Below are 13,408 nucleotides of genomic sequence, written 5' to 3'. Positions count from 1 at the left end.
GCGCCGCCGGCCACTGCAACCTCACGATACCGCCAGAACTTCGGATCACATGGGCACGCTCTTCGAGTGCATTGATGAGAGATCCGCATTTTACGACGCTGAGGTGCGCAACGGCCCACAAGCATCGAAGGCTAACATGACTACGACTGAGATCTGCCGCGCGGATCAATGCAAGACATCACAGGATTTAGCCGATCTTGACGACCCTCTTGGAATTCATAAGATGTTCAATGGCGGCTCCGGCGAATCTGTCCTTCCGACATTCACGAGCAACGGCAGCCTTGGCAATCCTTCGCCGGGACACGTCAATGAACTTTGTTTTCTGAACCGAGGCACGAACCGCCACGGGCTAGCAAACGTCAACAATGGCACGGCTTGCGGCGCGGGGGAAGTTGCTTTATCTCTCGCAGTGGACGCCGCTGGAAACTAAACAAAACGACGCCTGCATCCTTAGCATGCCCGACAGCTCCACCTTCAAGACCCTTTGATGGTCCACGCGCCACATTCAGGCTATCCCTGAACACCAAACTCTACGTGGCAAAATGTCAACAACACTCCCTTCTGAGCCCGTTTCGCCGAAAGCTACTCCGCTGCCTCCGCTCCCAGCTGAGGATCCGCTCACGCCTCAACAATGGAAGACGCTACTTGCCATTACGGATGCTGTCATCCCAGCAATCAAGCCCATCTCCACGGCGAAGACGCAGACTGAACTCGCCGCAACCGACACCGACTACTCGACTGCAGTCAGCAAGCTGAGGGCTTTAGCGCCCGGAAATGACCCTGATGCGGAGACGGCGGTGAAGGAGTATCTGGACGACTATGCGAGTCAGGATCCTGCGTTTCGGGCGGAACTGCAGCGCGTCTTCGCCATGTACATGCCGCAAAACCAGAGAAAGGATCTGTGTATGGTGCTGAATGTCCTCAATACTCGGGCGGGGTCACTGGCTTTGACGGGTTATCTCACGCCAATCAGCGAGCAACCCGCTCATGTAAGGGAGTCGATTATCCAGGGCTGGGCTACCGCGCGGTTGGGACCGCTTCGCCAACTGCGCCGCTCGTTGGTGATTATCACCAAGCAGGCCTGGATCAAGACGTCGCCTTCGCTGAGACGCGTCATAGGTGCCCCCCGCGTGCCTGTTGGTATGAGGCCTGGGAAGGGTTTCGACTATGAGTTCATTCAGATACCTCCAGGTGACGAGCCTGAGATTATTGAAACAGATGTGGTGGTTGTGGGTAGTGGATGTGGTGCTGGTGTGACGGCGAAGAACCTCGCTGAAGCTGGACATCGTGTATTGATTGTAGAAAAGGCATATCACTGGACGCCAGACCATTTTCCCATGGCCGAACTGGACGGATGGCACCATCTGTTCATGAGCGGGTCATTCCTAACATCCGACGATAGTTCAGTGAGCGTAGTAGCTGGTCAGTCACTAGGTGGTGGAGGAACAGTAAACTGGTCTGCCTCTCTCCAAACCCAAGGCTACGTCCGCCGCGAATGGGCAGCTCGGGGTCTTCCCTTCTTCACATCCGCCCAGTTCCAAGAATCACTAGATCGCGTCTGTGACCGAATGGGCGTGTCAGACAAGAACATCAAGCAAAACCGCAACAACGAGATCCTGCTCGAAGGTGCCAGGAAGCTCGGCTGGAACGCTGCACCTGTCCCCCAAAACACCGGCGGCCAGCAACACTACTGCGGCTACTGCAACTTCGGCTGCGGTTCTTGCGAGAAGCAAGGCCCAGTTGTATCCTTCCTTCCGGACGCCGCCCGCGCAGGAGCAAAATTCATCGAAGGCTTCCACGCCGAGAAAGTCGTCTTCTCTAACAAAAGTGGCAAGCGCGTCGCAACCGGCGTCCTCGGCACATGGACCTCTCGCGACGCCCAAGGCGGCGTCTCCGGCACCCCCCTAACCACCCGCCGCGTCCTTATAAAAGCAAAGCGCGTCGTCGTCTCCGGCGGAACAATGCAATCGCCCCTCCTGCTCATGCGCTCCGGTCTCACAAACCCGCAAATCGGACGGAACCTTTACCTCCACCCCGTCACCTTCCTCGGCGCCTATCACAACGAAGAGATAAAACCCTGGGAAGGCGGCATCCTCACATCCGTAGTCACCGAATTCGAAAACATGGACAACGCGGGCCATGGCGTCAAGCTCGAAGCTACGAATATGGTTCCATCCGCGTGTCTGATGTGGGTGGACTGGAAGAGCGCGATGCAGTATAAGATTGATGCTGCCAAGTTGAAACATATGGTTGGGTATATCAGTATTGCACGAGACCGCGACACTGGAAGAGTGTATCCTGATCCCGTGGATGGACGATGCAGGTTCTCCTACCAGACGAGTAACTATGATAAAAGGCATGTGCTGGAGGGTGTTATCGCCCTGGCAAAAATCCAATACGTGGAAGGCGCATCCGAAATCTTCACCGTCATACCCAACATGCGCCCCTTCATCCGCGATCCCTCTCTTCCCTCAGGCGACGGTATAAACGACCCCGCTTTCGTAGCTTGGCTCGACGAGATACGATACAAAGGTCTTCCGTCTCCGGAAAGCGTGTACGTGTCTGCGCACCAGATGGGTACTTGCCGCATGAGTGCGAAGGAGAGGGATGGTGTTGTCGACCCCAAGGGCAAGGTCTGGGGCACTGACGGCCTTTACGTGGCAGATGCGAGTGTGTTTCCCAGTGCGAGTGGGGTTAACCCCATGGTTACGAATATGGCGATCAGTGATTACATTAGTCGAGAGATCATAGCGGGGCTGGAGGTTAGGGAGTCGGCGAGACTGTAATAGGATTGCGCTTTAGTTTTGACTTTAACGTTGTGTTGTTGGGTGGCTCACTTCGCGCGCCGGCTCGATTCGCCCCTCACGTCGCTGTCGCCTGCGTGCACGAAGAGAAAACACCCAAGTCTTATATTCGAACTTTGACCACGATCTCTAAACTTGGATTTTCCTGGAGAGTTTTGGGCAAGAGCCAGGAAGAAAGCGATATACGGCCTCCGCGGCCTGCGGAGTACAGCGTGCGATGGCTGCTAGCGTGCTAGAGCGGCGCTCGGCCGAGTCGTCCGACGTTATTCGAGCGTACGTTTGAACGACGTGCCTGATGATGTTACAGGCCTATGGGGGTAAACTTACTTTCCTATTGACAGTTCGTACGAATACGTGCATGGAAGTAGTGACCACCGCATGAAGAGGACGAAACGCGCTCCGATGCCTCGATGAGGGCGGGCACGCAGCACGGCCATGCCTGTTACTGACGACTCCAAGAAAATGTGTATATATCGCTCCAAGACGACGATGAAAAATAAAATTAAACAACGAATCAAGCACTACCACTGAACTGTGCTGCTGCTATACAATCTTCTGTCTCATCTTTCGAATCCATTAGCAAAACATGTGTCCTTCCAAAGCTCCGGAGCCAAACACGGAGTCGAAGACTGATGTGTAAGTTTTAACAAAGGCGTAGCTCCTCGTCTTTGCCTGGTATATCTGATATGGTTATGCAGAGTCATCATCGGTGCCGGCCCCGCTGGGCTTATGGCTGCTTGGTGGATGGCACGTTGTGGCATCAAGGCACGCGTCATCGACAAGCGTGGTGTCAAAGTCATCAACGGCCATGCCGATGGCCTGAGGCCACGTACGAACGAGTTTTTCGACAGTATGGGCGGCGGTATTCACGAGAAGATCGCAAAGGAGGCATTCATATTCGAAAACTTGAAGAACTGGGTACGCTTGCCGGTGGAATCCACTCTAGTATAGGCTTTTCGACTGACGGAGAAGCAGGTCCATGGCCCAGACGGGAAGCTCACCCGCGTTGGTACGCAGCATCTTCACAGAGACTACATCGAAGATCTGCCCTCTCCTTTCCTTGCTACCACGATCTCTCAGGGACGTATTGAGCGCTTCATCCTTGATGCAATCGCAGAAGTCTCCAACGGCGAGTTCAAAGTCGAGCGCGGTATCGTGGCTGATTCCATGGCCTATGATGCTGCCCTGGAGGATGTCCCGGGAAGCTATCCCATCCAGCTCACCTTGCGTACGCTTTCCGATGTTGAGGCAAATCCACCTCCGGCCCCAGGTGCTTTTGGTGGGCGAGATGTCATTGCGAAGGGCAATCTGCCAAACGATGAAGTACACCAGGAGAACGGCACTAGAACCTCGCCAGGGCATATTGAGTTGGTCAATACCAAGTACCTGATCGGTTGTGACGGTGCACATAGCTGGCTCAGACGACAGTTGAATTATGGGCTGCACGGCGCCTCGACCGGCTCTGTATGGTATGTCACCAATGGGTATATGTCTAGGCCACACTTACTGAACTATGCTAGGGGTACTATGGACTTCGTCCCCATGACCAACTTTCCCGACATCCATCGCCCTGCCTTCATCAAGCACGAGCTAGGCATCCTGATGATCATTCCTCGCGAACGCAACATGACGCGCATCTACGTGCCCTTGGACGACGCATTTCACAACGAACGCCTCGACCGCTCTTCCATCACCCTAGATCATATCTTCACCAAAGCCAAGAAGTTCTTCGAGCCATACACACTTGACTTTAAGGTCTGCGAATGGTGGAGCGTGTATGAGGTTGGTCAGCGCGTCGCCGAACGCAACCAGCACCCTTCTACGCGAATCTGTCTCGCCGGAGACGCCGTGCACATGCATTCTCCCAAGATAGGGCTGGGCATGAACACGAGCATGCAAGATGGATACAACCTTGGATGGAAAGTAGCAATGGCGGCAGCTGGCGTCGTCCGCGACGAGAAGGCTCTTCTTGCAACTTATGCGGCGGAGCGATACCCTGTCGCCCAACGACTCGTCGCCTTTGATCGAACGTTATTTGGGGGCCATGGCATAGTTGACCCTGAAGAGTTCCTCAAACAGCATATGCAGTTCGCAGACTTTGCAAACGGCTTCAAACTCGATTACCCGGAGAGCGTGCTGGTAGCTAAAAGCTTGTCCGGCCAAGCTGTTGCGACTGAGCTGATGGTCGGAGAGTCTTTCAAGCACCAGCGTGTTTTGGGCCACGTAAACTCACAGCTGTACTGGACCACCAAGCTGTTCCAGAGTGACGGCCGCTTCCGGATTCTCCTTCTGGCTGGAGATGTAAGCCTGCCAGATCAAATGGCTAGAGTCAAAACGTTTTGCGAGGAGCTCGAGGCTGAGAAGAAAGACGGCAACGGCAACGCCACATCGCTACTTCACACCCGCTACCCGTATTGCTTCGCTCAGCCGTCGCCTCTGCAGTCGCAGAACGCTCTTGCCATCAATCAACACCCATCCATCTCCTTCTTTCACGAACGATCCCGCAAGTCGATGATTGAAGTTGTTGCTGTCCACAGCGCTGTGGACACGACAGACTCCATCTCCATGTTCGACTTTCCTACGGCGCTATATGGACCCTTTGATCCTGATTACCATGGCTGGGACCACACGCGCATTCATATTGATCAAGCTGTAACATATGACCGCTACTGCGACGGCCTCGCGTACAAGAGATGGGGTGTTGATAGGACGAGGGGTGCTGTGGTTGTAGTGAGGCCTGACATGCATGTGGGGTGGGTTGGTCATCTGGAAGACACGCACGCTTTGGAGTCGTACTTTACTTCCATCTTCAAGTAGGTGCATCTAATACTCGAGTACTCACCATCTTGGTCTGGTAGTAGTTAGATCAGCATACCTGAATCACACGTTCGTTCCTTATCGCGCAGTGATCCAGTCCTACCTCTCCACGTGCATTGATGCTGTCGGGAAATGGTGTATTTTGCAGGCATTCTTGAGATCTAGCTTGTTGGTAGAGCACCGCGGGTAGGCAAAGTAGCATCCAGGCTTGTACCTTGGGCGCATGCTAGAGAATAATGTCAGAAAGCACAATAAAGTCTTCCCAGTTGCATAGAAGACAGCCACGCTTATTAGCTGCCTTGATAGTTGCCTAAATTGTTAATGTCGCGCGGAGGCGAAACATAATAAGCCTTAACATTAATATTAACATTTACTCCTCTGCGCACCCTTCTTCATTGACAATCTATACAAATAACAAACGTTTTACAATACTAGTCTCTCTAGAGCTAGAAATAGATTCTAAGTATCCTAACGCTCTAACTGTATTGTTACAATGTCTGTATATCTACAAAGAAACTATCTCTAGCAACACGCTATATCTGCTTGTTACTATTAACAATCCTAAGACAATCTTAGTTCTAAGTAACAAGCTAGCTACATTAGACGCTGTTATCTGTATTATCTAGCTGTAGTCTTTACGCAAGTCTGCTAACAACTACTTCTTACTTCCCGTTACTGCAATTAGAGTGCTGCACATTAGGATATCCCCGCGCGTCTCCTCTGATGATGTTCTGAACGACGGCGACATATTCGGCCCATTGATGACTCCCTTCATTCAAAACTGGAGCAACGCATTCTGTTGTATACTAGAGCGGTCTTCAATCGACCGCGTTGTATTCAATGTGCGCTGTGAAGATTCACGCGTGGTACGGAAAGCTGGCCAAATTGGTATTACTTCGAAGTACTGGAGCTTGGTGCCTCGGAAAAACGTCTGGAGTTGTGCTGGCCGCGCAAACGCATGGACATTGGAAAGGTCGTTAACGCTATGGAAGTCGCTTTGATGGCGCTTCATGCGTTTGAGACTTGCGCATAGGCCCTCATAGTCGGATGAGCTGATGCAGCGGTATCCAGAGATAACAGGAAGGCCATCCACGGCTGGTGTTCCAGAGACAGGTACAGGCACTTCTTCCGGCTCGAAGAGATCGAGCCCGTTTGCAAACGAAAGAAGAGCTTGTCTTTCTTCACGATAGATTTTGTGGCGTAACAGGTGGCTGGAGATCGCGCTTTTCTGGATCGCGTATTGGCACTCGCGACAGATCAGTATCCGATAAGTCGCGTTATAATCCAGCAAGTCCCGCGGATGGAGTTTCGCGAACGACATGAAGTATTTTCACTGCCCTTCATGAGGGTGACAGAGCCGACACGTGCGACTCTTTGATGGAGTTAAAGGATTTTGATGTGTAAGTGAAGGAAAGAGCAAACACGGAAGCATGGGTCCGGAACAACACTAGTTCCGTCTTGAGCTTAGCGTGGGAATCGAATGCAGTGTTCCGCCGACTCATGAGCCTCTTTCCAACGTGAGCCTCACTAGCACCACTAACGCCTGATCCTTCGATACACTTCGCTGCGGAACCCTATATTCTGATCCAGAGCATGTCAGGGGTATGCCGTACCGCAATGCGATGGATCTCGCTGTCATTCGTCCGCGCACACGCATACTTTTCAATCGCCTCGTACGTGATATGCCATCCGACAAAATGGTCCAGAGAGATCTTGTAATCGACCAAGTGCATAAGTATAAGTAGCTGCCTTCTCCTCTTTCCAGGGCATCTTCATCAGCGTTTTGTCATTTCTCTTGTTAGATATCATCACCAATCGAACTCCTGCCTCTACCAACTCCCAAATTCTCTCTTCAATCATCATGTCGGTACCTCAGAACCAAGTTGCATGGCTCGACAAGGCTGGAGCTGCTTTTAGAGTCGGCGATACTTCTATTCCTACTGCTGACGCCGGCGAAATTATTGTCAAGAACGCCGCTGTGGCTATCAACCCTCTGAACTGTCACATGCAAGACCTGGGTATTTTTGTGCAGCAATGGCCAGCTGTTTTCGGCTGCGATGTTGCTGTTGAATTTTATAAAGCTGGGCCAGATGTCACGCGTTTCAATAAAGGAGATCGTGTGATTGGGTAAGCGTTCATTGTTCGGAGGATGAGAACATGACTGACGTGATGTAGACATACCGTCAACTTAGTCAGTGGCCACCCTCAAGACGGAGGCTATGCGCTGTACACGGTCGTGCCAGCCGATAAAGTAGCCATCCTTCCGAATGCTGTCTCCTTCACCGATGGTGTTGTCGTGCCTTTTGCCATTGAGGCTGCTGTATGCGCTATGTCGCTCAAGGTACCTGGCCAAGCTATGCCTGGTGTTTCAACTCCGGCACTCGGCCTGCCCTATCCTTCGCTCAGCACAGCAACTTCCATCGGCAAGACACTGGTGGTGTACGGCGGCTCCTCGTCTGCTGGCTCGATGGTCACTCAGGTTGCCTCATCAGCCGGTATCCACGTCATCGCTATTGCTGGAGCACACAAATTTGACTTAAATAAGCGATCAGGCGCCGTACAAGTATTCTACTACAAAGATGATAAAGTTATGGACAACGTTGTCGAAGCAGTCAAGCAATCTGGCAACGGTGTCGTGGGTATTCTCGATGCAATTGCAACTGCCGAGCCCTGGACAGTTGATCTCGCTATCCTCGAGAAACTTGGCGGAGGTCATCTCGCGTGCTCGCAACCTCCTCCTACTGGAGTGCCGGAGAACGTCAAGGCGGGCATGATTTTCGCGGTCAACGACATTGCAACTCCAGTATGGAATGCCTATGTTACGCCTGCTTTGCAAGCTGGCAAGCTATTTTGTCTGACAACACCTACGGTTGTTGGAAAAGGATTGAAATTTATTCAAGAAGCATTGAACAAGTCTAGCACTGGCGGTAGTGGTACCAAGATCGTGGTAGAACTGTAGAGGGATGCACTCTCAAATCGATCGATCTTTGCTTCAGATCTTTGCTTCAGATGATTCTGCCTGGAACCTTTCAATACAAATAGATTCCCAGCTTGTATCCATACTTTCTCAACCTCGAAGTGGTGGGTGAAACTAGCGCCGACCTAACAGGCGTTTAAATCGGCTCATCTTTTTGCGCATCTGCAGCTTGTGATCCTTACAGCACTCCAACCATGCGTCACTCATCACCCGCAATTTCATCTCGTGTTTGATACTCTGATACTCTTCTCTTACTTTGGCCGGACATTGGCCTTCGAAACTTATTGTATCTGGTGGTTGGCGCTGTTTTACGAGGTCGCACACATTGCGGAAATCCTGCAGCAGCAACCTCGCGTCTAGTTGTGATACGAGCGAAGCAGCACCACCAAGCCGGCCAACATCTTGTGTATTGGGTCGATGAGATAGCAGGCAGGAGCTAATGCATGCGCAAAGTTTCTAGTTCGAGATTCAGATGTCGAAAGATGGGTCATACCGATGAGACACGACTGCTCTGCCCGGTGCTGACAGCTTCGACAACGCCTTTGCGATGACAAAATGGGCGTGTGCCTAGCCTGGCCCTCCAGGTACACCGGCACAGGACTTGGGCTCGATTCATTGCAACAGAATCGCAAGTTCTTCTACATTGCAGACTTTCTAACATGAAGTCATAAGGTGCATACTGCAACGTGAGGTTTGGGCGTCGGCGTGACGAGCTGGATCCCGCGACGTTTGACCACAAGTTGTACAGCAGCATGAGGACACCGCAAATAGGGAGGTGAGTATGAAGACGATCTCCGACAGCGCCCAGCTGCAGATCGATATGGGGACTTCACCAGAGCTGAGGTCAATGCTATACTTTTGGGCGTCGGAGGGCTTGCACAGCATCTTAACAAATCTAATAAAGAAAAATCACGCTACTAGACTAGAATTTATAAATATCTCTAGGCCGTATACAAAGTCGGCTTTTAAGTTATAAGCGTTGCCTAGCAGATGAAGACTACTTTAAATCAACGCGTGCGACACTAAGGGAAAGTTGAGGACATTATCAATAACACCGGCCCCGACATGCATACCATCCAAAGAAACGGAGTCAAGACGTTCGATGCCCTTCTGAACTCACGCCAGGGGCTCCCACCATTCGCTTCGCCCTTCGAACTGTGCAATGCATAGATAAACTGTTTCTTATCCACTCCCAACACTCGCTGTATCGGCAATACGAACTACGTACTTGGTAGCACTATGCTCTCCATTCATCATCTTCCGCAAAGCATCGGTGACTCCGTCCAGGCCTTGAGCGACAATTTCTCGTGGCACAGGCTTCAACCAGCCATCTTGGAGACCCCTTCCTATATACCGAAAGAACACATACCCAAATTCCTTCTCATTCTTGTGAACTGCACCAACAAAGGTCCAGTTAACCTCAACACCGTCGGGAATGCTATTCATTGGAGGAAGCTCCAAAGAGCTTGGGACTTTCATAGCGCTGACCCCACCCGCTGCGCGAGGTAAGACCGTAGCAACTGAACATTTGCTTGGCTCGTCTGCTTTGATCAGGCGTCCAATGAATTCATCGGTACCGGGCATGGAAATGCAATCAAAAGCGTGGTAGATTGCCTTGCTCCCTATGGCTTCCCGCACTTGTGCAGCCACAGCATCTACGCCCTGGCGATAGTCAAAAACGCAATCACCTTCGGACGGCATGATAAGAGTAGACACGTAGTCTTTTGACCGGCCTGCGATAGCAATGATGGGATGTAACCTGGCTTTTACAGCAAACTGAACTGCGTACGCCCCCACAGCGCCTCCTGCACCATATATAAGCAATGGTCCACGTGCAGCTGCATCTGGCGTGACATCCCAGGGAGGTGGCAAGCGGAGTCGACTGAACAGGCCTACTGCGGCAGTGGCAGCCACCAAGGGGACCGCAGCAGCGTCTTCGAAAGCAGTTTTTTCACCGATGTGAAAAACAGAATGGGAAGGGGCAATGGATAATTCGGAATAAGTTCCGTGAGGTTCAAAACTCTCGTGGTAAGCAGCGACACGGTCGCCTACTTTGAACTCGTAGACGTTGGCACCGACTGCCTCTACAGTTCCTGCCATGTCATCTCCAGGATTCAAGGCAAGGCCTAGTATTTCAGCTGCCTTCCAGTCCTTTGGATTGAGCCCTGCTGCGACGATACGGATGAGGACTTGATCCGGACCGGGCTGAGGACTTGGAGAGTCAATAATTTCGGCTTTGAGGCCTGCAGCATGGTCAGTGGAAACAATCCATCCGTTTCATTTCGTTTACTCATACCTGGAGAGATGAAGAGTTCTTTCATCGTGAAGTACGTCACACAGGATGAAGTTCTAAGTAAAGAGGTGTTGTGTAGAAAATTAGAACATTATGGTTTGTATGTAAGTGTGAAAAATTATAAAGTACGAAGACTTGTATTAACAATGGCTGAAAACAGTGTACCTACAAAGCGTTATTTCGTGAATGTCCGGGAATACGTCTGCCACACCATGTCGGAGGTCCAGCTGGTTGATCCGAGATTCTTCGTCCGTTGGCTCCTAGACTAAATGTACTCACCGGCGGATAAGTGTAACCTCTAAATCTAGATTCTAGAAGTCCAAGTATCATGAAGTTGATGCAAAAAGGCCCTTTTAGACGGGGACGAAATCGGAGAAGTGTTTAGTAGAAACGCAGATTGGACTGTATGATTGGGGGCTCCGTTCTATTAGGTTTCTTAGCTAATAAGGCGCTTGTAGGTGCGTACGCAACCCACAATGTCCCCCTTGAGCATTAAATGAGGGTGACGTAGTCCTGGGCGACTAGTAGTGTCGTTATCCTGGCGGGTAGCCACCATGTCCAAGAACGTCGACTCTCATGGTTGCGGCGGACCAAAGCAGGCCAGACCAGGAGTGCCAAGCACTACCCCCCCCCCCCCCCCACCAATTTTGTCACAACTTGGGCAAGACTACTAACGCAAATAATTATGGCTGTATATAATTAGTGGTCACATCCCCCTTGCAGATTACCGTTCAACAGCCATATTCCAACGTCTTTTAAGTGGTAACGCAAACACATTCTTAAATCTTAATTCAAAATGGGTAAAGTCGCTGTAGTTGGAGGCACGAGCAGTAAGTATCCGGGCGTGGTATATCCAAAACGACGCTTAAGTCGAGTACTAACATCAGTTGTTATAGGCGTAGGACGGGAGGTTATTGACGCCATTATCAAAAGGGGCAACCATGAAGTGACTATCCTCAGTCGAAGGGTAAGCTTCAGTATCTGAATGTTGCGAACGGGCTGAAACAAGATAGGCTGAACGTCCGGCCGACCTGTCACCCGTGGTTCAAATGGCCCAGGTGGATTACAATAGCCACTCTTCTCTCGTTTCGACTTTCCGTGGTATTGATACGGTCATATCCTTTGCGACCGCGATGGATTTTGACGCAAATGTGAAACTCGAGAAAAGCATCATTGACGCGGCCATCGAGGCTGGCGTCAGCAGATTTGCTCCTTCCCAGTGGGCTGCGTGAGTATATCACCTCCCTGGTGTCACATACGCATGATTGTGTTAGATCATTTGGCTAATCATAATATTTGGAACAGCAATAGCCAGAACCACATTACCCACTACCAGTGGAAAAACAGGGTGGCAGATTACCTAGCAGAAGTCAATTCTAAGGGAAAGGTATGCTTGGACTACATGACTATTTTGATTGCCTTTCGTCCATTAACCCCGTACAGGTCATTCAATACTGTCTTTTCCAACCTGGCTTCTTTGCAGACTATTTTGCGCACCCGCGCAGCACGACAACTCACTTCCATAGCATGCCGATGCTAATTGACTTCGAAAACCGACGAGCCATCACTGTCTCTGGATGCGAAGATGCGCCCATAACGATTACGACCGTTGCAGACCTGGCATTGACTGTGGCTGCAGCCCTAGATTATCCCAAGCCTTGGCCGGAAGTCGGCGGTATTCGTGGAACACAAACAACAGTCCGGGAGATCATAGCATTGGGAGAAAAGCTGCGGGGCCCTTTCGAGGTGACACGACTCGATGCGAAGGATGTTGAGGATCATAGAATTGAGACGTCGTGGTATCCACTAATTGATCACCCAGGTGTTCCAGTGGACATGCGGGAGGTTGTATCAAAGGGTGTTCTACGGGAATACTTGCTGAGCATGTCTAAAGGGGAATGGTCTGTATCAGATGAGTGGAACAAACTGTTGGATTTGCAGTTGGAAAGCATGCACAAGTACCTAGGAGAGGTTTGGAAATAAGTGTAACATAAGATAGCGAAGGCGCAGTAAAGAGAACAATTACATAATATGCTTGCTTCTCTCGCTTGCGTCTTAGAGGTAGAATGATTTGTATCTAAAGTCACGGATATTTGATTTTGTCTGGGTAATTGACTTAGTCACTCTCTCAGGACCACACCTCTTGTACTACCCATCGCGATGCCTCAACAACCTGATTTTCAATCCCTCTCCCGTGAAAATATTATTTTTATTACCTTCCAAAATATAGAATCTAACGCATCACTAAGCCAGCAACGCGCCGCCGCTGCAGGCACTTTCCTCAAAGCACTATTAGTTCCCGACGCGCCACAACCTTGCACGACACGATACCCGTCGCGACCGATCAAAACTTCGAAAGGCTTGAAGAAGATGCACCAATAAGAGCGCAACAAGCTATGAGCGCTGTTCTGGAGACTGAGGTTTAGGTGACAAGAGTCGAGGAGCTGAACTCCACCTTGACTGAGCCTGGGTCTTACAGGAGCGAGCACTGTCGCGACAGACCATTCACTTCACAGC

At 51.0% G+C, this 13,408-nt stretch overlaps 6 protein-coding genes across 6 annotated transcripts; 4 read left to right on the top strand and 2 right to left on the bottom strand.

Moving 5' to 3' along the window:
* The first annotated feature begins 341 nt into the window (after positions 1-341).
* On the top strand, positions 342-3,088 carry BKA58DRAFT_59279 (uncharacterized protein). The gene has a single exon (XM_046175587.1). The coding sequence runs from the start codon at positions 543-545 to the stop codon at positions 2,784-2,786; it is 2,244 nt and encodes a 747-aa protein (XP_046020621.1). The 5' UTR covers positions 342-542; the 3' UTR covers positions 2,787-3,088.
* Positions 3,089-3,316: 228 nt separating this feature from the next.
* Positions 3,317-5,836, top strand: BKA58DRAFT_394167 (putative phenol 2-monooxygenase). The gene is made up of 3 exons (XM_046171166.1): positions 3,317-3,440; positions 3,503-3,722; positions 3,780-5,836. The coding sequence occupies exons 1-3, from the start codon at positions 3,391-3,393 to the stop codon at positions 5,619-5,621; spliced, it is 2,112 nt and encodes a 703-aa protein (XP_046020620.1). The 5' UTR covers positions 3,317-3,390; the 3' UTR covers positions 5,622-5,836.
* A 224-nt stretch (positions 5,837-6,060) lies between these two features.
* BKA58DRAFT_394166 (uncharacterized protein) lies at positions 6,061-7,010 on the bottom strand. Its single transcript, XM_046171165.1, has one exon. The coding sequence runs from the start codon at positions 6,940-6,942 to the stop codon at positions 6,397-6,399; it is 546 nt and encodes a 181-aa protein (XP_046020619.1). The 5' UTR covers positions 6,943-7,010; the 3' UTR covers positions 6,061-6,396.
* A 147-nt stretch (positions 7,011-7,157) lies between these two features.
* Positions 7,158-8,580, top strand: BKA58DRAFT_449991 (chaperonin 10-like protein; the record flags this gene model as incomplete). Its single annotated transcript, XM_046174330.1, has 2 exons — positions 7,158-7,748; positions 7,797-8,580. The coding sequence occupies exons 1-2, from the start codon at positions 7,483-7,485 to the stop codon at positions 8,578-8,580; spliced, it is 1,050 nt and encodes a 349-aa protein (XP_046020618.1). The 5' UTR covers positions 7,158-7,482.
* Positions 8,581-9,459: 879 nt separating this feature from the next.
* BKA58DRAFT_394163 (alcohol dehydrogenase-like protein) lies at positions 9,460-10,916 on the bottom strand. Its single transcript, XM_046171164.1, has one exon. It carries the CDS (start codon positions 10,696-10,698, stop codon positions 9,781-9,783), a length of 918 nt encoding a protein of 305 aa, XP_046020617.1. The 5' UTR covers positions 10,699-10,916; the 3' UTR covers positions 9,460-9,780.
* A 565-nt stretch (positions 10,917-11,481) lies between these two features.
* Positions 11,482-12,963, top strand: BKA58DRAFT_59086 (uncharacterized protein). Its single transcript, XM_046175585.1, has 5 exons — positions 11,482-11,721; positions 11,788-11,858; positions 11,905-12,119; positions 12,197-12,278; positions 12,335-12,963. The coding sequence occupies exons 1-5, from the start codon at positions 11,688-11,690 to the stop codon at positions 12,872-12,874; spliced, it is 942 nt and encodes a 313-aa protein (XP_046020616.1). The 5' UTR covers positions 11,482-11,687; the 3' UTR covers positions 12,875-12,963.
* Positions 12,964-13,408: the final 445 nt, after the last annotated feature.

Source organism: Alternaria rosae (assembly GCF_020736505.1).
Source record: "Alternaria rosae strain MPI-PUGE-AT-0040 chromosome Unknown BKA58scaffold_12, whole genome shotgun sequence".
In the NCBI taxonomy this organism is placed as follows: Eukaryota; Fungi; Ascomycota; class Dothideomycetes; order Pleosporales; family Pleosporaceae; genus Alternaria; species Alternaria rosae.
This window is presented reverse-complemented; position numbering and strand designations above follow the sequence as displayed.